The 22,679-nt window shown below is 37.2% G+C and overlaps 1 protein-coding gene across 1 annotated transcript; it reads right to left on the bottom strand.

Moving 5' to 3' along the window:
• Positions 1–278: 278 nt before the first annotated feature.
• ELOVL7 (ELOVL fatty acid elongase 7) lies at positions 279–21,990 on the bottom strand. Its single transcript, XM_032214467.1, is given in 8 exon segments — positions 279–488; positions 3,140–3,226; positions 3,228–3,277; positions 13,957–14,062; positions 15,693–15,749; positions 16,719–16,799; positions 17,729–17,919; positions 21,927–21,990. Coding segments are annotated over 8 exon segments (846 nt in total).
• Between the last annotated feature and the right edge of the window lie 689 nt (positions 21,991–22,679).

The raw sequence follows: 22,679 nt of genomic DNA, 5'->3' as shown, positions 1-22,679 counted from the left end.
ATACTTATCAAACACATCATTTGTTTTAATGAAGATACATAAGCATTTAAGAGCCGCTAAATTGTTGTTTAATACATATATTTTCACAATAATACTTTATTGCTGAAAGTTGCAGGTTGGACTAGGTACTTTTTATTTCTCCTCACATCAAATTTAAATTCCAAATAATTTATAAAAAATATTTTCTTGTCCTGGAAAATCATATACAACATCCAGTGTGCTGGCGCTGAAGCCTCTTGATTGTCAAGTACTGCAGATTTTGTTTGTCGCTGAACCCTTCATTCATTTTTGTTTCTGCTAACGCCATTTTGCAAATGTTTTGGGAGCCGCTTACCCTTGGTATAAGCATGATACCAAAAATGTAGAAACAAGATTAAAAACAGAGATCCGTAGAGCCCAATGATGAACATGAAAATCGGATACTGATACTGACAATTATCCATGAGGTAGATTTGTCCTATATGCCCTGTCACCAAAATGAACTGCACCTGGAAAAAATAATTATTTCGTTTACATTTCTTACAAGAGAGAATTTTTTTTTATTTTGACTTAGGACCTGAAAACTAGATACGAAATGTGTAAAGAAATATGGATTTTGAATACATGGATATTCATATTTGACAACATTACAAGTTAGCTGAAAGTTAGAATATTAGGAATATTGATTTTTTAAAATGTTGTATTATGTTCAGTGATTTTAAATATTGGTATTATTCATTTAAACTTAGGTTTGTAAATTATCTCTAAAAGTTGAGTAATATATATATATATATATTAATATTTATTAATTGATATTTGTATTTTTTTAACTTCTCTTTTTCCTTTTATGTTAGCTGTATTTAATGTTTGTTTAATGTTTGAAAGGATATTACTTTAAAACAAAGAGAATAATTAAGACAGAGCTAAGAAGGAAATTGCAATCCAAATAATTCCATAATGCCTGCTATTACATTTTAGGACATGTGTACACAAATCATTTTAGAGCTGTGGTAAGTAGCTTCTGTCCTTTTGTACAGACCAACAATTGGAGAGAAGAGGGCATCAGGAAGAGGAAATGCCAACAAGAGAACAGGTATTCTCACCTGGAGCATTTGTGAAATGGAGCAACAAGCCAAAGTGGTGAATACGTGTGACTACAACCTCATCTATTTGCATTAAAAAAAACATCTTCACTCAGCCCACTTTTGGCTTTTCACCACTATCACAAATGTCCTGTCTGTATGCATTTTGGACTCTGGTTCCACCTACTGTTTGATTCAACTCTTTCCACAATACAGCTTCCAATACTGTAGATAACAGAAAGGAAATGTTCCATGCTTGTTTGTAATAGCAATAGCACTTAGATTTATATACTGCTTCACCGTTCTGTACAGCCCTCTCTAAGTAGTTTACCGTCAGCATATTGCCCCCCCAAAATCTGGGCCTTCATTTTACCGACCTCGGACGGATGGAAGGCTGAGTCAACCTTGAGCAGCTCAGAATCTAACTCCTGGAGTCCAGTGACATGCAAGCAGGGGAGGCACAGCCTCACCACTGTCATCATGAAAAGAAAAAAATGTAAAAGAAAAAAGGCTGAGGTAGTTGCTGCCAGAGTCACAGTGGATGACTCTGCTTAGTGCTTAACTGTTTAAAAAAGCCTCTAAAAGAGCCATCTACAGGAGGAGGCGGGGAGAACCATGTGCCTCATTTAGTCTGACTTTAGTGATCACTCAGCAGAGTTAAGCAAGGGTTAAAAGCCGAAAAATTTCTTATGTATATGAGGCACGTGGTTCTCTTGCCTCCTCCTGTAGAGGTGTTTTTTTTAGAGGCTTTTTGAAACAGTTAAGCCAGAGTCATCCAATGGGGACTCTGGCAGCAGCTAACCCAGCCTGACCTCAGCAGGCTCTTGCCTTTTTCCTTTATATTTTATATTTCACATGGCAGGCAAGAGCAGAGTTGAACTCCTCTGTGATTGTGAAACAGCTGGAAAGGTATGTGAGTCGGAGGGAGGGGGAGGAATTGCAAAATTAATGTAATTTGTAAGTAATTTGTGTCTGTGTGTGTTTGTTTGTTTCGTCAATTGAGAGAGAGTTGTTTGAGAGAGAGGGAAGGGGGTAGGAGAGCAGGGAGGGCAGCCCGCGAGCTTTCTTTCTCTGTGTCGGGGCAGCCCGCTGCAAAAGAAAGAAATCAGCTTTTGCCCGCCCTGCCGCTATGTCCAACTTGGGGTGGGTTGCTACTGGCATTACTGCTGGTGCATGGGCAGTTTGGCTCCGCGAGCGTGCACAGTTGCCATAAATAGGTCTGCGCATTGCAGAACATTTAAAAACCAGTTCCAGTGACCCAGGCCTGCAAACCACTACCGGTTCAGCCGAACTGGTAGGAATCCACCTCTGAGTGAATGCATTCTCAGAAAAAAATATGCATTCCTCCTTAAGGATAATCAAATTTGGAGACTTTGTGCATAATCATGATCCTAATGTGAAACACCATATTTTGCAGGATTTTATTTCTATTTCCTTATGTTTCTTCTTCCCTGGAGGACGCATCGATCCACCCATTTTATAATATTCACAAACTGCCCCATTTCAAACTAGGCTTCACCCGCTTAGCTGTGGAATCCAGGCAAGGTTGGCAACGTGCTCCCTTCTGCTCTGGCAGCCAGCCAAATGATAAACTACATCCTTTGTAAGCACTTGGGGTGTAAAATATGAGGACTCAGATGTAACAGTAAAAATTAAAACAACATAGATCAGTATATCTCTCCTAAAATTTTGATGGTCTTTAAGAAAACCCTGAAGATCTTGTTTTTCATTCTGCTACCCCTGATGGGTATATGACACTACTTAATTATATGACTCTTGTGCTTTTCCCAGCACGTTTTATTTCATTGCTTTATTGTATCATTTATTCATATTCTGTTTTATCTTTGTTAGATACCCAGAATCACAAATAAATAACATCTGTTAATGTAGGTAATCTTTACCACTCACTATATAATCATCTGTTTGAGAAAACTCGGCTGTATGGAAGCAACCGAGTGGAAAACTTGAATATATCTAGCTAGCTCACGACTTTATAATGTGCCTATTTACCTTTTGTAGTACGACTCATTCAAATCTAAGCCTATTTTTTTTCTGTAACTCTGTTCGAAATTACTTACCAGTTGTATAGTTGTCATATATTTTTTCCACCATAAGTGCTTATGAAATGCTGGCCCCAGCGTACAAAGTCCATAGTAGGTGTACATGGATCACATGAACCATAGAGTTGAGCATACCATGGAATGTTCCTAAACCTCCTGTAGAAAGGGAGGCAAGATATGTCTCCAGTCATGCAACTCGGTCACATTTTATTATCAGTCACAGCATGTCATAGTTGAAGTATATCAGAGAAACAACAGAAATAATAAGCACCCAACAATGTACTTTAATCCTGTTTTCATAGATTTCTACTAAAGTTGTATTTATGACTGGCTAATGCATGGCTAGCCAATAATCCACAATTTACTGAGTTTCCATAGCTGCCTGGGTCATATATCATTCTGAGTTACAAACTAACCAAACACATTTTATCCTAGCATCTAATGTAAAGCTTGTCTATATGTTGGTGCAATGGGTGAATGCCATTTAGAAGAAAAATTCTGTATGGCAAAATGCGATGCTACATGCAATGCTACAGTGCAGACTTCCCAAAATGGTGCCCTCCAGATGAAGTCCAAACACAACATACTGGATTGCAATCAGCATGTGAATTATGTGCCATCAAGCTGTTTTCAACTCCTAGTGATTATCTATCCACGCTGTTTATCAGACATTAATACAATTGAGCGGGTCCAGAAGTATTTCACGAGAAGAGTACTCCATTCCTCTGCTCACAATAGAATCCATTATGCCACCAGGTTCGAAATTGTGGGCTTGGAGAACCTGGAACAACACTGCCTATGGTCTGACCTAAGCATTGTACACAAAATTGTCTGCTACAACGTCCTACCTGTCAAACAACTACTTCAGCTTCAACCTCAATAATACTCAGGCAAACAATAGATACAAACTCAAGGGCAAACCGCTCCAAACTCGATTGCAGAAAATATGACTCAGCAACAGAGTGGTCAATGTCTGGAGTGCTCTAGCTGACTCCATTGTTACAATCCTCAAACCCCCACAGCTTCCACCTTAAACTGTCCTACCGTGGAACCTCACCCCATTCCTAAGAGGTCCATAAAGGGGGCGTTGTTAAGTGCACCAGCATCATCCCTGTCCTACTGTCCCCATTTATTTGTACTCTTTTTCTTTGTTACTAATATAGACTCATGTCTATGTTTATTCTTATACCTGTTATCTTGTACATGTTTGACAAAATAAAATAAAAAATAAATACTGGTTAGGAATTCTGAGATGTATAGTTCCAATACTATATGGAGGGCATTTGGGGTTAGCAGTTAAATGGTTTAAAATGAATGGATGGATGATGAATTTGTACCAACACTGCCATCATTTGGAAAACAATTCACTTTATAGTCATGCTAAAGAGGCGGAAGAAAATTTAAGAAGGAACTTCACAAAGCAGTAATTATCCATGCTGGACACCCTCTATATTAGCTGATCAGACTCTCTTATTTATTTAGCAGCCAAAATAACTTGCATTCAACTAATGAAGTGAGGAAAGCTGGAGTAATCAAGAGTGGATTCAAGTAAAAGGATGTTTTAGTTGTGGTGTTCAAAACCTAAGTGTTCTCAGGCTTTTAGCCTAAGAATAAAACAGCTTTTTGTGTTCAAACAAATAAATGTAACTGATATTTTGGAGTTTTTCTATATACTCCCTGCTCACAAGGCCATTAACATCAATAGATAAATAAATGAAAAAAATGCATGTACACCAGTGGTGGGTTCTGAATCCCGTTCCAACAGGTATGGTTGGAACACGGCTTCGCCCATATGGACGCATGCGGTGCGCACATGTGTTTGTGTGTTGCAAACAACGCTCTGTAAGCCTCCACAATGCTCCAGCTGCTCGCAGAGCATCACGCAGGCGTTGTATGCACCATGCACGTGCCTGGAAGCGTCAAAAGCTTAAAACACAGTAAGGAGCTCGGTCGGGCGGGTCGGCCTTCCAGAGCACTGTACTGGAACGGTACCCGAAGCTGTGAGAAGGTGGTGGTTGTTAGTTGTGAAGTCGTGTCCGACACATTGCGACCACATGTACAACATTTTTCCAGGGCTTCCTGTCTTCTACTATCCCCCAGAGTCCATTTAAGCTTATGCCTACTGCTTCAGTGACTCCAACCAGCCACCTCATCTCTGTCATCCCCTTCTTTTGCCCTCAATCTTTCGCAGCATTAAGAGAAGACCAGGATGAGTAACAAGCCTCAAGGAGGAAAGAAAAGAAAAAAGAAAAAGAGAGTCTCAATGAAACATTTGTTCCTGTGTTGTGTTTTTTTGTTTTTGTTTTACAAAAAAGAAGAGAGAGAGAGTCTCCGACATCAGTGCCCTCCACCTAAGTATCTTTGATATGAAATGGTTGACGCTGAAGAAGTAGGAGACCCAGGAAGAAAACCAAAAAGGTTACCAAAGGGACAGATCAAGTGGACCACAAACCCGGTCCAAGGGAGCAGTTGAGACAAAAACTAAAATTGCCCCTAAGGGAATTTTATTGCCAGGAGTTGCGGGGGAGTTACGTAAGGTGTGGATATATGCTCCATTCTCAATGGCTAATTTATATAATTGGAAAAATCAAATTCCTAATTATAGAGAAAATCCAGATGAGATGCATGTCCTTTTTGCATCCATTTTTCTGAACTCACCAGTCTACTTGGGCAGACATACAAAGTCTGATGGAAATTTTATTAACCCAGAGAAAAGAAGGTTTGTGAAGGGAACCACGAATAAGCCTTTGCAGATGGATGATACAAAAGATCCAGACTGGACATGGTTATTAAAGGAACCAGATTGGAACCTAGTCCATTCAGCTGCAAAACTATTGGACCTTAGTTTGTTAGGACTCAAACAAAAGTTAAGAACTTAGGGAAGGTCCAGTTCTCAGGCACTAATGAAAAGAACTTCAGAGCCCATGCCTTTTCCATGACATAGGTATGTGTGTAGGAGAAATGGAGTTTTCTTCTTATGTGGGAAAAATGTATATTTATGCTTGCCTAGTAATTGGACTGGAACATGCACCCTGGGGACTGGAGAAAGTGCCTTCAGAGAGCAAGATCTGAAAATCATTCTATATGTTTTACTTGTCTTTTTCTTCTCACTGCTATGTATCATCATACACGTGGTTGTATTATATGTTTGCATTGCTAATATGTACTCCTGAGATATTAACCTTGCATATGCAATGCCAAATGTTATAATAAGACACTATAAGAGGCAAGACTCAATTGTAGCTAAAAATAGAGTCTTGAAGGGGGACTAAGGCAGGACATAAAGCTATTTCTTGATCTCGCAATCCAAATCGCCTGATTTTCTGCAACAATTTTAAGGGGTTTTCTTGTTTGTTTTTTTAGTAATGATTGTTGAACATCTTTAAATCCAGGATGAAGTAACTTCTGAGTTACGGAGAATTGGCATCTGGTTACCATTATTTAATTGGGATTTTTAACTAGTTTTCATCAAGACTGGGAGAATAACCAATGTTTGGAATCACTGATTAGGGGTGGATGTGTTTTATATGATTATGCCTGAAGAATGGCTGTTGTAGGTTTGAATTTTTTTTCAAAATGTCTAATGCTGCTGTTTGGTCCAGAAAAATCCACATTGATTATACTCAATCTGCAATAGTGGAAAATTCATGGAATGTATTTTCTGCAGCTTTTAATTAGATCATCCGTCAAATCTAAGGGAAATAATAAACCGGAAGTCTATAGCAGAATCTACAGCGAGTTAAAACTGGAGCAATGTTAAGCAGCAGTGCCTAAAGAATTTGCATGAATCTTGTTCAGCAAGTTATTTATTTTCCTCTAATTCCACATGCAGCTCTGATGACAAAACCATTATTTAAGTCTGTTACAGCATCAGCTAACCACAACATTCAAGCTCATGAAGAATTATTTTAAATGCATAGTGTCAAAAGGATTTTTTAAAGTGTTCTGTTTTTTTTTAAAAAAAAAAAACAATCACCAGTTATGGTATCTAAAACATTAACAGAATTGTTATGGCACACATTTTAACTAATGTTTGTCATCTGTTTCAGATTGTGCATAATAACATGGTGAAAAGGAATGTTGTTCACCAAAGCTGCCCACATTGTTGTTGCCGATATGTTTTGGCTGGATCTCCCTCCGCAAGAGCACAATAGAATACCACCCTACTTGCTATTTATTTTGTTCTTGAAAGCAAATAGCTTCCTATTCCATAAATTAATTACAGATAATCCTTGACTATAACAATTCATTTAGTGATCATTCAAAGTTATAATGGCAGTGAAAAAGTGACACCACCATTTTTCACATTTATGACCATGGCAGCATCTCCATGGTCATGTGATCAAATTTCAGATGCTTGGCAATTGACTCAATACTTACGACAGATGCAGTTTCCCAGGGCCCTTTTGCACCTTTCTGAAAAGCCAAGTCAATGGGAAAGCTAGATTCACTTAACAACCATGTTGCTAACTTTAACACCTGCGGTGATTCACTTAACAACTGTGACAAGAAAAGTCATAAAATGGGGTAAAACTCACTAAACAAATGTCTCACTTAGCAATAGACATTTTGGGCTGAACTTTGTCATAATTCGAGGACTACCTGTATTATGTTCCTAATGCAACCTTGCTTATTCATTATCTTCAAATCCTACCTGGAGAGTTTTTTCTAATGTGCATCAGAGTACACTGCCTTTAGCAGCTTAAGATGAATTCTACCTAAAGAGAAAAAGAATTTGGTGCACATATCCCTAACTTTCTCCATGCATACTCATCCTCCAGGAGCTATATTGGTCCTCAGTTCTTTTCCGGCCAGGCATAATTCAGAGTGCTGGTTATTAATTTTCTAATTCTATATGTCTCAGAGCCTGGAAGCCCAACTCCTACAGAATTACCTGCCCAGGGTGAGCAGGGAGCCCGCAAGATTAAAGTCCTGTTTCTGCTTTAAGGACATCATACATGGACCTTAGTGGTGCCTCCAACTTCCATGGAACATAGGGGTCAATATCTTATGCAAGGCTGTGAAGCTGACCTTGTTTCACATGGTTTCTAGTCACATGGTTCTCCTTAGTAAAATGGTAAAATGGTAAAATAGGGGCTAGAATGGTAAAACTACCAGAAGCACTCACAATTGGCTTACTGAGTGCTCATTAAAAGCTTCACTTCAGTTTGCAAAGAAGCATTAAGGGAAATGTCACTGGGACCTGTGCTATTCAATATGTTGATGAAGGAGAGATATAAGGGGAGACTTATCAAGTTTGCAGATAACCCAAAGCAGGGGAGGGGAGAGAGAAGAAACGCAAAATATTTTCAATAGACTTCAACTGTGAACTAAAATGAATAGAATTTAATGGGGAGAAATGTGTATAATAAAAGGCATAAGTATTGGAGGGGGATGCCTTGGCTTCATAGAATTCTAGAATATATAAGTTGGAAGGGACCTTCTAGGTCAGGGGTATCAAACTCACAGCATCCCAAGATGTATCACAACTCTTTTTTCTCTTCACTAAACTGGGGTTGGGCAAAGCCAATGTGTGACACATATGGCCTGCGGGCTTCAAGTTTGACACCCCTGTTCTAGGTCATCTAGTCCAACCCCCTGTACAGGATTAAGTTTAATCATCCTAGGTAGATAACCAACCTGCCTGTTTGAAAACCTCCAACAAAGAAGAATTTTCCACTGTTCAGACTCTTTTATCGCTTAAGACAGCTGTGCTTGTTAGAACAAGAATTTAAGACCACTAGAAAAAAAGGTACATAGGACCTTTAAAAAAAATATCAACCAGCAGCAATCCTGCCAGCAACTTGGCAGAAATGTGTGAAGGTATTCAGCAAGTGAAAAAGGCAATTTCTATCTTGGGCTATATTAACAAGATCACAGAGTTCAAGTCACAGGAAATAAATGTTAAAATCTACTCTGTCAGATTCCACTTGGCACAATTCTGGGCACCAAGGTTCAAAAGACAAGTTCAGAGAAGAGCTATCAAAATGATGAAGGGTCTGGAAACTAAGTCAAATGAAGAAGTGTAAAAAGGCCTGAGGAGAGGAAAGACAACTGAGAGAAGATATGAAACCAGTCTTTAAATACCTGAAGGACAGTCATTTAGAAAAGGGAGTAAACTGATTATCTAGGACAGTGGTTTTCAACCTTCCCAATGCCGCGACCCTTTAATACAGTTCCTCATGTTGTGGTGACCCCCAACCATCAAATTGGTGTCTCGGTTCCTAAGACCGTCCAAAATATGTTTATTCTGGTGGTCTTATGTGACCCCTGTGAAAGGGTCGTTTGACCCCCAAAGAGGTCCCAGCCCACAGGTTGAGAACTGCTGATCTAGGACCACAAGGGCCAGAACCAGAACCAATGGGTTAAAGCTACAAGGAAGTAGACAAGGTTATATGCCAAGAGGAATTTTCTAACTCTTTGATCTGTTAATGAGTAAAACAAACTGTAACATAAAGCAAAGCACTTCACTTCAAACAGAACTTGGAAGGTCTTCAGAGATCTAGTGACTCTTGCATTGGACAAAGAGATGGCCTAGATTAGTGATGGCAAACCTTTTGGTCACCGAGTACCCAAACTGCACATGCACACATGCCCAATGCGTACACATGCGCAGACATGTATATGCACTTACATCTGTGCACACATTCATGGGCATGTGTAAATATGTGCATGTGTGTGCATGCGCAGCAGAGACCCGAAGACTAGCTGGCTGGCAGGAGGCAGGGCATCCCAACACTGGCAGCGCGGCAACAGGTAAGATCTTTTTCTTTCGTGAGCTTCTGTTTCATTGTTTGCAGGGAAACAGGAGCTCATGAAAGAAACAACTTAGAGATTTGACCTTGGGCGATAGTCCACCTGCCAGCAGAGCATGCTCTATTTGCCACCTCTGGTACATGTGCCATACGTTCGCCATCATGGGCCTAGATTATTTCTAAGGTTCCTTCTAATTTGATTATCTACATCAAATAAAACAGGCATTGTTGAATGCTTCCTTTGAGTCATATGTAAAAATAATTTACAAATTCAATGGTTCCTTTTTGCCATACTTTGTAATATGCTACACCACAGCATAGTGATTACTGTATTTTTCAGAATATAAGACGCTCAAAGGTTTTGAAGAGGAAAATTAAAAGAAAGTTTTTGCACTCTGCAAACCTCCCAAAAACTGCCCGTTTTTCATCAAAAGAATTGCATGCATAGCCTTCAGGAGGCTTATAGAGTACTCCTAGGGGCTGGGGGGACAAAATTGAGCAAAAACAGCCCATTTTCACTCATTTCTGCCTTCCCCAGCCCCCAGGAACACTCTGAAAGCCTTCTACAGGCTTTGCACAGCTATTTTGGTGAAGGGGTGGGGTTTCAGGAGGCAAAAAATGCTGTATTCAGTGTATAAGGCGCACTCAGATTTTCAGTCTCTGGGTGCGTCTTATACTCTGAAAAATACGGTAAATTACTGGACTAAAATATAATAAGGAAACAGCTTCAAGTCCACATTTGCAATGAAAACCCACTGAATGAATTTGGGCCAGTCAGTCTCTCCCAATAAGCCCAACTTATGTCTATGGAGATTCTCAGTCATCCAGGTCATGGTTGTCCCAAAGATGCTTTTTCAAGAGACAACTGGACTTTCTGGTTTTTCTTTGAAGACATTTCGCTTCTCATCCAAGAAACATCTTCAGAGCTGAAGAAGCTTCTTGGATGAGAAATGAAACGTCTTCAAAGAAAAACCAGAAAGTCCAGTTCCCTCTTGAAAAATCCCCTTTGGGAAGCCCAACTTATCTTTCAGGGGGAAAAAACTGGAGAAAGGAAAGCTCCTTCTGTAATTCCAGAAAATGTATGAATGGACTTTCAAAGAGCAGTGCATTGAATTAAAACAATCATAGCCATTTCAATACTGATTTTGATCCCATTTTCAACTGCATCTCTAGAAATCTGGTATAAAGAGACCTAATTTGGTTGTCCCAAAAGTGCTTATTTCCCAAAGGCAAGTGGACTTTGTTTTTTCTTGAAGACATTCGCTTCTCATCCAAGAGGCTTCTTCAGTTCTGAACTGAAGAAGAAAAGATGAGAAGCGAAATGTCTTCAAGGGAAAACAATGTCCAGTTGTTTTTGAAAAAGCACCTTTGGGACAGTATACTGTAGCTTTTCCCATGTTAAGCTTAATGCATCTCTTATTCATTATAAGAGAGTAACAATGTGGATGCCCAGTACTAACATGTAAAAATGAAATAATTATTTTTATTGATGTATGTTTGATTCAGACATCTCATGTTGGCTTAAGTATAGTTTGTTGAATAAATTACAAACAGCTAAATTCACACAATATTCTAGAAACCCCAACAAATATGAGGAAATAAACATATGTAATGTGCATAATCTAAGCACTATTTGTTTTCTCCTTGAGCTGCCACAGTGCCAACTACTGTTCCATAGCTGAACTTTGTCCATTATCAAATATGGGCATAATCAACTCTCATTTAGATATTGAATTATTAGCTCGGACAGAGGCAGAATTTATAGGACATACCTAATGGAAAACCAATATACTCAGATCCGCTCTATTTGTTCGGCATTTAGTACTTTATTGGCATGCTAACTAACTGAGATCCATAAATATTTATGAGCTATTGGCATCTGTTTTAGAGGATTCATATTGCTAAAAATCCATCTTCCCCCACACTTTGAACCTATGCTACATGCATTCATAAACTGCATTTTTGATCATTTTAAAACAGAAAAAATATAGAAAATTGAAGGCAGAAAAAGTCCCTGTAGTCCTTTGAATCTGCCCCTTGGGTTTTTGTTCTGTTTAATCAATTAATTAAAGTTATTTTAAAACTTATTGTTATTTTTTATCTTATTCATTTTTACTTTTTTTGTTAGATGATAGACCAATGTTTATCCCAAGCATATTTAAACTCAGTTACTGACCCACTAGTTGCGCTGGAAGTTGCTTTCAAGTTTCAACTACTCTTTCTGTGAAGCAATACTGTTACTATGCTATTAAGAGAGTTAATTTTATCTCTATTCAAGCTGCCTAGTATAACATTCTATTCCTTTCCTGATAAAAATCTATGCTACTACATTTCCTTAAACTGCAACATAAATAAAGTCTCAGGTAACTTATATTCAACCAGTTTTAGATCACAATCAAGATAAGGAATGAGAGACTAAAGCAATTTCTCCCTCATCTCAGCCTTCTCTAAATTTTATGCTGTTAATTGGTTACTAACCACAATCAGTTATTTATTCAGGCAGATTAGTTCAGCTTAACATTTTCTAAAGTTAAGACAGGTGTTGAGTTCATATAGTAAGTTTCAAAGGAAACTCATTTGCTAAGACTCCTGAGATTTTAGTTTTATTGCACAAATTTGATCTTCCATTAAGCTTTACTTCTTTCCCTAGGAAATTGTGTATCATAATGTGGATGTCTCATATTCCGTTAAAACTAAACTATGATTTATTTAATAAAACATGGATAAATAGCAGTTTACTGAGTGACATAAACCCACTCACAAAGATTTGCAAATCAAAAATTTTCCATATTAGTTATTAAAACATATGAACAACTGTATGCTTTGATAAGAAAGGATAAACTTGATATTTATTTTGAAGTAAAGAGGGAGTATGAGTTGAGTTGAGGTGATTATATATTATGCAGCCAATAATAATCTTTTTCATTCTCTTGTCTGAATGTCATTATTTGTTTTCATAATACAAGAATAATGACTTAAAAATCTATTGGGTCGTAATACTATTCTGCTTCTTGGGAGTGGGGAGCGAACACTGCAGGACTGCTCCATAGGTAAAGGTTAGTGTTTGCATCATGGAGACGAGGGGTGGGTTCTAGCTTCTGTTACTGCCAATTCGTTCAGGGATGCACTTCGCGCATGTACACACTTTGCACGTGCACGTTCAGTAGTTAAAAAAATGCTTCTGCACATGCGCAGCAGCAAAAAACAAGATGGTAGCGGCTAGGGCGCTGCTGATAGAACAAGCTCAGGAGCGGGGCCAGCCGAGTTACTACCTACTCGGCTGAACCAATCTGAACCAGTAGGAACCCACCTCTGATAGAGACCCACTCTCCCTTCCTTAGTCACTATAAACAACTCATAAGAAAGAAGGTAGGCATAAACATTATATTTTCTGACTCGCCTAATTTCTGCTTTCTTTTTTTCCCCTTTTCCTTCCTCACAGTGCCAGAATTAAAGAGTGGGAAGGGAGGAGAAGTCAAGGAGCTTTATAGCTGGGGCACTTATTCCCTTATTTTTTAGACTCTCTAGTAAAATAACAGAATTGCCTCTCCCAGTTCTATACAAAGAGACAGCCGTTCTTTGTTTCATCTTTTCTTTCAAACAAGCTCTTTCCTCAAAAGAGAAAGCAGTAGTATCATTAAGAATATTTTCTCAAATATTCCTTATCTTTACATTAAGTTCACCTTGTTTGCACATAAGTTTAAGAGTGGGAGAGAAGCAGGCTTCAAACAGTCTTTATGCTGTTTGACATACAGTTTTTATTTTCTCTATCTGCTCCCTGTTCTCTTCTCTTTTTTTTTTACCAGAACACTATTAAGAACTTCAAGGATTTATAGATTTCAGCTTAATTATGGGTTTGCTGATGCTCTGATTTGGCTCACAATAGATCTAGAAGAAAAAGACCATTTAAAAAAAAAAAACAAATAGCTAAGTAAACTACTTAGAGACCAAATGCACCCCCCAAAAATGGAATACTTAGTTTCATTATTTGGCCAAGTGTTGACACAACTCCTCTCAGCCCACAAAACTCTGTCATTATTTAAAGGCACCCTTCAACTTGAAATCTGAAGTTTTGACTACCTGGAGCAAATTTGACTCCGAACCACCAAGTCCATGGCATGATTGTATGATGAAAGACGTGTAAGAATGTCACCTGGGCATTCTTTTTTCGAAGGATAAAGAAGACCTGAAATGAATCATATTTAAAATGAACAGTATGAATAGAAAGGTCAGTTCAGCATATATAAAAGTTTGTTATCTGATTTACATTTTACAGATGAAAATAAATTACAAACGCTAGCATACCTGCAAAAATCAAAGTAATTGGTTCAAAATAAAAGAAGCTGGTTTAGACCAAGTCAAGCTTCTGGTCCTGCTAACAAGTATTGTCTCCTTCTTATCATAATCCTCTATGATCTTTGGCAGAGGTCATTCCCACCTATTAAAAACCTACAATTTTATTGATTCTACAGCATCTAGAATCCCTCCCCAATCAGCCATAGATGCTAGTGCTACTGGGAATTAGGCCCATTCATATGCTAAACTATACAGTCTATTCTGCGTCCTTTATTTTCATAAAGGATGAAAGTAATATACAATAGAGTCTACAATACAATGACTCTACAATAGAGTCACAGCCCCACCTAAAACCACTTGAATAGTGCATGTAAATAATAAATCTATGATATAGAGCTCTAGTTCAAAACAATTTCATAAGGCTGGGAGTAGCTGGATTGGGAAATAAAAATTGGAAAGATTGTTTCACATTAACACAGAGCCAAAGGATCTTCTACAAGTCTTTGGATCTCTCTTTTATATTATATTCTTTATATAGGAAACCCCAAGGCCTACAATAGGTTTGTAATAGTTTTCCATCCAAGAACGGAGTTATCATTTTGTGTCTTACTAAAGAAATTGACTTTCCATGTGATTGTTCTATATTGTTTCTTTCAAGTTATGATCTATCAATGACTGAAATGTTTTTCAATGCATATTTTCTACAAACTTTTATGTTCTATTTCAGAAATTATTCTGTTAACTTCTTGGGTTTCGGTTCAAGGCTCACACACTGACTTTGATTGCACAATTTGTTTTTTCCTGACTCTAATATTCAATACAACACTTAGATAAATTTACAGTTTGCATTTAGAGCACTTTTAGGGGTATTAAGAATACAGCTCCCAGAAATCGCAGCCAGCATAGTTTGAAAGGGGGTGAAATTCTGACATGTTCTGGAATGGAAATTTTGAGTACTTCAGAGAACTGGCAAATGCCACCTCTGGCTGAACCCAGAGTTGGGTGGGAATGGACATTTTGCAATATCCTTCTCCCTGGACTGGGGTGGGAATGGAGATTTTGCAGCATCCTTCCCCTGCCATGCCTACCAAGCCACACCCACAAAACCGGTAGTAAAAATAAATTTAAATTTCACCACAAGTTTGGAATTCTGAAACTTGTCCAAAGATATGTGAAGAGCTAAGTTTGAAGACTGGACTAAACTTTCTATCAATTAAATCTATAGATAAGGGTAAAGCACAGCATCATTATTATGAATAAATAATGAGCAGATCTTGACATGGCTGTTCTCACTGAAAGAAGAAAAGTGAGAAACTAAGCTGTCTGATTTTCCATACAAATTAGTCTAATTTCCAGAAAGTTTTCACCCATTCAGTAGTATCAATCTAACATTTCTTCTAATGATGACAAATACTCTATATACACAGAAATCCCTGAAATATATGATATTGTTTATTAATCAGTATTTTATTATGTATACAGACCAGAATATATTTATTAAACTATATAATCATACTCACAGTGTCTAGCAACTCAAAGAATTTGGAAAAATAATACAACCAGCAGACACGAACCATCTATAAAAAGCAAAAACATTGAGTAAATTCAATACTGTATGAAAATTCTCCATTTTATTAAGCATGATGACTATTTTATATACACAGCGTTAAACTGACATTCGACACTTTTGTAGGAAAACTGAAATATCCCTATATGATTATTCCTGAGGCAGAAATAAGCAGAATTCAATGAAGTCTCTAAAACAGTGGTCTCCAAACTTTATGGCTTTGCAAACTGACATGAGGGGGGGGGGATGATTCTGCGCAAGCAGCAGGCATGTGCATATAAATGGAGCACACATGAGCTCACCAGCCCACAAGTGCACACTCACCCATTGCTTCTGCAGTCTGGTTCTGAACAGCCTGCTGCAACCTGGGGGTTGTGGGGCAGGGGTATTCAGAAGGTTCTGACCAGTTCTGGAAAACCGGTAAATACCATCTCTGACTGGCCCCGCCCCCATCTATTCTCTGCCTCCCGAGTCCCAGCTGATCAGAAGGAAATGGGGATTTTGCAGTACCCTTCCCCTGGAGTGTGCAGGGAGATTTTACAGTATCTTTCCCCTGCCATGCCCATCAAGCCAAGCCACGCCCACCAAGCCATACCACGCCCACCAAGCCACACCCACAGACCCGGTAGTAAAAAAAATTGAATCCCATCACTGGTTGGCCTTTGGTATAAAAGAAAAACACAGCTACATAATTGCTTGACTGATAATGTGCCATCAAGTTATTTTTCACTCCAACAATCATGAAGCTACATAATAGGATTTGTTAATTTTTTTTTTTGAAATTTCCATAAGCTTAAACAAAAGTCACCTCTTGCTTTTTATTAAATTGAATAGTCTTCTAACTGGTCTGGTCCTATTTTATGGCCTGTTGTTCAGTTTCACAAACTCAGTCGCTTGGGATACTTTTGGATGAAAAATACAGTCGAAAGACCAGACACAGCCCTAATTTGGATTACAATAATATCATTACAATACTCACCCTGAGCGCCATAGGTGACCTGGAATAGTCAACTATATCACAGCGAAATGTATAGCCTGTGGCCCAGCCAGACATGAGGAACTAGAAGTGGAAGAAAAGAATTTAGTGTAATATTTAGTTTTTACAAATCATTGGATTGCATAAAAAATTACAGTAAGAAGGAACCAAACCATACACAGCACTGATGAATGCTATAAAAAGCTCCAGGGAAGTGCTTTTTATGTATGGATTTGCTGAACTTTTTTTTTTAACTGAATAAACTATAAATGGCTGGCTTCATATAATCCATTAAAGTACAAACAAACCTTATTGTAGTTTAGTGTGACATGTGCACTCAGCCTGCATTGCATGTTTAAAAGCCGGCTGATTTTCTTCCAAACGATGCCTTCAAATGTGTAAAATTTAATACTCAAATGGATGAGAAGCAAAATGTCTTCAAAGGAAAACAAAGTCCAGTTGCCTTTTGAAAAAGCACCATTGGAACTACGAAGGGGACATACATATTTGAAACAAGGAGAATTTTATTTAAGTTAAATCCCATAATATATTTTCCCAAGAATTGGCCTCGAATGTCAAAGATCCAAGTTTGTTTATAGTCTTTGTAAGCCATGGGTATTCCAGAGTTTGTATAGCATTATCACTTTAATAATTAAATATATGACTGGATTACAATCCTATAAATTGCATTTAATTATATTTTTTATTCAGGTAGAAATTAAATCATTTTTTCTTTTGTTCCAGCCCAACCTTATTTCTTTTTGGGGTAGTCCCTAACTTGTTTATATCCAAAACTATCTACAAGACCCATTATAGGACTGTGATAGAAGAAAGAGTAGGCAATACTCATATCTCACGAAGATTATGCTTAGCAGTTTACACCATACCGAGAAACTAAAATGTAGTTTTGATTTCAAAAGTATTTCTGTATACCTAAGTTACATAAATCATTAATATTTCAGGAGAATCCTTTGTACATCTCTATTAGAACAAATGAGCAATCTACTAATTACCTCATATGTCATATATATTGAAAGAGCCACTATGCCAAAGTTATAAACAAACATTAATTGCCTCAAATCAAAAGGCTTTCTGTTCTCCATGTACTTTGGCCCTAAATTAGTGACAAAATATATATAAGTTCCAAGAATAAATGCTTGTGGGAAAGGTGAAGACATGAGTAGGTAGCCATCAACTCGTGGATCTGGAAAAGAGATATTAAAAAGTATTTTAATATTTCTATATTTTGACTTAAATAACAAGCATATTCTTTAACCTAAATTATTGCCTACCTAATATGGCTGTTTGCCAGTTCAAAAGTACAGGTTTTTTTATCTTAAGTTTCTTGTTTGCTTTATATAAAAACTTCACATATACATTACACAATGTACGGCTTCTCATTTAGCCAAAGCTAAAATCATAACTGGTAAAATTATTAAAATATTTGTATGAATGTGCAAATTACCTATTTTCATGAGAATTATAACTAGAACAAACAGTGGTTAAATATTTTTCCTTCCTCATAAATTTATTCTATTAATTTAGCAATATTTGCCACCTCATATAGATATTTAAGATCTAGGTAAAAGTTCATCTCTGCCTATTCAATAGTTTTCAATACAAAAACTAATTCATATAGTTCATTATGTTCTTTGAGCTTGGGTGTGTTCTTGCAGACATTTCACTACCCAACTAGATAACATTATTAGCACATTAAAAACTCCATAGTTCAACTCTGACCAGATATATTCTCTTTTATGGAAAAACTCATTCATCTATATTGTCAATGTATGAGGTGTTCTAGCATAGGTTACCAACAGTTAAAATACAGATAATTTTGCTTCTGTTTAATAGATGCTGGGATAATATTCAAGTAAAGCATGACTATTATCTCACCATTTATATCATTTAAGCACAAATTTTCATCAGTTGTAGAAAATCTTCTGACAATTTTCTTTCGTATAAAAGATGGCCAAGCCAGAAAAAAAAATGAATTTAAGAGTAAAAAAGAGAAATATTGGAGATGTTGAAAAAGAGGTCAATGTTTGTCATGGAGGCATTTTGGATGAAAAGGAATAGCTGAATCTCTGCCAATATGTTGGATTTCAAATCCCAGAATTCCTAGCCAATGTGGCTTTAAATCTATTGAAAACTAGCTGAATACCCATGCTCTGCTACGAAACTGTGTGATCAGGCTTGATAAGTTGACACTTGAAAATTAATGAGTGGTTACCATCGGCCTCTCCTTTCCCCTTCTCTCCCTCAGGCTTGCCCCACAGAATCCTATCCCATCCCCTTCTCTCCCTCAGGCTTGCCCCATAGAATCCTCCCCTATCCTATCCCCTTCTCTCCCTCAGGCTTGCCACACAGAATCCTCCCCTATCCTATCCCCTTCTTTCCCTCAGGCTTGCCCCATAGAATCCTCCCCTATCCTATCCCCTTCTCTCCCTCAGGCTTGCCCCATAGAATCCTCCCCTATCCTATCCCCTTCTCTCCCTCAGGCTTGCCACACAGAATCCTCCCCTATCCTATCCCCTTCTCTCCCTCAGGCTTGCCCCATAGAATCCTCCCCTATCCTATCCCCTTCTCTCCCTCAGGCTTGCCCCATAGAATCCTCCCCTATCCTATCCCCTTCTCTCCCTCAGGCTTGCCACACAGAATCCTCCCCTATCCTGTCCCCTTCTCTCCCTCAGGCTTGCCCCATAGAATCCTCCCCTATCTATCCTATCCCCTTCTCTCCCTCAGGCTCTTCTTCAAACTCTCAGCAAGCAGGCTGGATGAGTAATGTGCTAGCCATGCCCACGTCCAGGTTTTCAAGTTTGGAGGGGGAGTAGAATGTCTAACTTCTTATCATCAGAGCGTGTTAATAATAATAGAAGAAATACTAATGATCTGATGTTCATTTCAAAAAATTGTTTGTTACCGAGCACCTAGAAGCCAAAAGGAACATATGTGCCAAATTTCAGGTTTGTAGGCTTTACGGTTCTGGAGATTTCGTGATATGTGTGTGAGTGTTTTTGTGTTTATATATATATCGATTAAGCTAAAGAACATCAGACAGATAGAAATGAAATCATGGCGGATAGTTTTGTTTTCAACTCCTCTGTCACAACTGTGGCAATGCAATGAAAACCTTGGAAGGAAAATACTGAATCTTCCTACCATGTTAAATTGTATGCTGCCCAATGTCCATAAAGAAATATTTTAAGAAATATTAACTTAAAGAGACTATGGGATATCAAAGTCACTACAAATTCTGCATTCTATTCAAATTCAATACTATGTGTAAACAATGCCAATAGTCATAGTGATTTTTAAAAAGCCAATATAAATAAGAGTCAAATATTAGAGGGAGGGAAAGGATGAACAGGACAAGGATAAGAAAATTCTAATCACCAGAAACCACTGGAATATTTACTAGTTTCACACATCACACATAATTACTTTATGCCTTAGCCCAACATGTAAACCCAGACAATGTCAAATGGAGAAAACGTTGTTAAGATAAAAACATCAGAAAAGATGAAGCCATTGTAAACAGTATTTAATAAAAAGAAAGATGACTGAAATTGGATAGCTCTGGGGGTTTTCTCTTTTCAAATGTTCTTATCTAAAGCACACTTTTAATAATTTTAGCAATAAATTATATTTTTTAATTCCTACTTCTAATGCTTTGACTCTCATCACACCTTAACACTTGCTGTATTAAACCTGTATGTAATATTTTAATCTTTCTGAATCCAAATGTCTTTTATTCTGAATCTAAAATCACTACCCTATCCTTCAACTTTCTTTTGCTGCTGGCCAGGACACTCTTAATTCTGAAGCCAACTCTTATTCCAATCATGTAGTGTTGAGAAAGCAATTGATCCATCCTAATGGGAATTCAGAAAAAAGTTCCCACAAATGTTGCTCCATGTTTTAAATGGCCAAAGACAAAGGCTAAACATTTTCCTATACACAATCTGTTATATTACAACACTTTTCTCTTTGAAGTCTTATGTTTTAATGACAGATAGCCATTGATGAGCGGGAACATTTAGTTCTGCATTGTGACCTGAAGCTATTTCAGAAAGAAATTGCCATATTACCTTCTCAATTACCTTCTTTATTTCAGTTCTTTCACAAGGTTTAATAAGCTACTGAGGGCCACTTGTTATTTCAATCCCTACCTTTCCAAATGCAACAACAGTCATCAGTTCAGTGGCTAAAAACTGATTCATGAAAGAATGTGATAATGCATAAGTACTAAAACAATAATATTTTTTATACCTGCTTTTAAAAATTAAGGCAATCATAAGGAATATAAGAATGCAATCATAACCATTATTTTATTTGCTAAACCATGTAAACCTCCATGCTTCCAAAATCAAAACTATTTATGTATTTTGTATATAAATATTCCCTGTTCTGCTGTGTCATCTTCTTCATTTTCTGAATGAATGTTTTGGGGGCCGGCATGAGAGGAGACTTATTAGAAAATGCCAGGGTTAGATTCAGCATCTTGATATGGTTCTTTAAAGGATACTATTGGTTGCTAGTGAGAAATGAGAAAGAAGTCAACACCTTAAGACTGTTGCCTGTTATGTTTACAGTAAACAGGACAAATATTACATTGCCTTATCTTATTCACTGGGAATAAGAGCGGGAGCTCTGGTGGTGCAGTGGTTAGAATGCAGAATTGCAGGCTAACTCTGTCCACATCCAGAAGTTCAATCCTGACTGGCTCAAGGTTGACTCAGCCTTCCATCCTTCTGAGCTCGGTAAAATGAGGAACCAGATTGCTGAATATATGTAAACCACCAAGAGAGTGATGTAAAGCACTATGGGGAGGTATATAAGTCTAAATGTTATTGCTATAACATGCCAGTTAGATCATTTTATCATCGTTACATTAATCATTCTTATGTTTTTAGCTTAATGCACAACTCTTAACTGGAATCTTTTAAAGGTATATAATTTCCATCTCCATCTTCTCAAAAACAATGTTAAAATATATGCCGAAGTAGCATGTTTAAAAAGGTTACATTATATGCAAATAGAATATACTAAAAATGAAGAAATTTGTGAAGAACTAAGTTTAACTGCTCTCGGTCTTCATGTCTCCATAAAAATATCTTGAAGCATTATTTATGTGTAAGTTGTTACATGCTTAAAGTATAATGAGATATATTACACAATTAAGAGAACCTTATCAAGAATAGGACATACCAGCATCTTTAATCCAGTCATCATAAATCAGTACAGCCTTCGAAGTCAAATTGGACAATGCCATTTTCACAAAAGTACATAGGATTCAGGATTCTTCCTGAAGGCAAACAGGTTAGTATATGTTATGAAATCTGTAAGAAAAAAAGGAGTGGTAAGTTTTTTTAGAATTTAGAAAATCAAGTAGATGATTGTTATGAATTTACAATGTTTGCATAATACTGTTTTCTGCCTTAAGCAGTTCATTCCCCATGTAAGTAATTTAGTCACGTTATGTTCTGTCCTTATGCTTTTAGAAATACAACTCCAAGAAACATTTCCCAGAAATAAATCTTAATTAGTGACCAGAACCAAAATGAAGATCAACTTCATGACTGTAACTAAAGCAAAGAACAATTTGAATAATTGAATAATTCAAATAATACTATCAATAGTATTCAGAATTCTACTACTACAATACCCTGAAAACCATTTCTATATTTATCAAATTTGATTTTCCCATTTTTCTCTGCTGAAGTTATGAAGAAGTTGGGCAATGAGGTTATAAAAATTTAAACACTGTTTTTCTTATATTTGATTTTTTTAACTTTAAACAGTAAAAAAAAAATCCATTTTGCTCAGGAACAAAATTGTGTGATTAAAATCCCGTAGTATGTTTATTTACAGCATGAAATTGATATACCATCTCAAGCCTACTTAGCTATGCAATCTACACTATATTATACTGATACAATATTAAATATTATAGTATTAATA

This window comes from Thamnophis elegans, chromosome 3 (assembly GCF_009769535.1).
Source record: "Thamnophis elegans isolate rThaEle1 chromosome 3, rThaEle1.pri, whole genome shotgun sequence".
NCBI classification, from domain to species: Eukaryota; Metazoa; Chordata; class Lepidosauria; order Squamata; family Colubridae; genus Thamnophis; species Thamnophis elegans.
The sequence above is the reverse complement of the archived record's forward strand: the minus strand, read 5'-3'. Positions and strand labels throughout refer to the sequence as shown.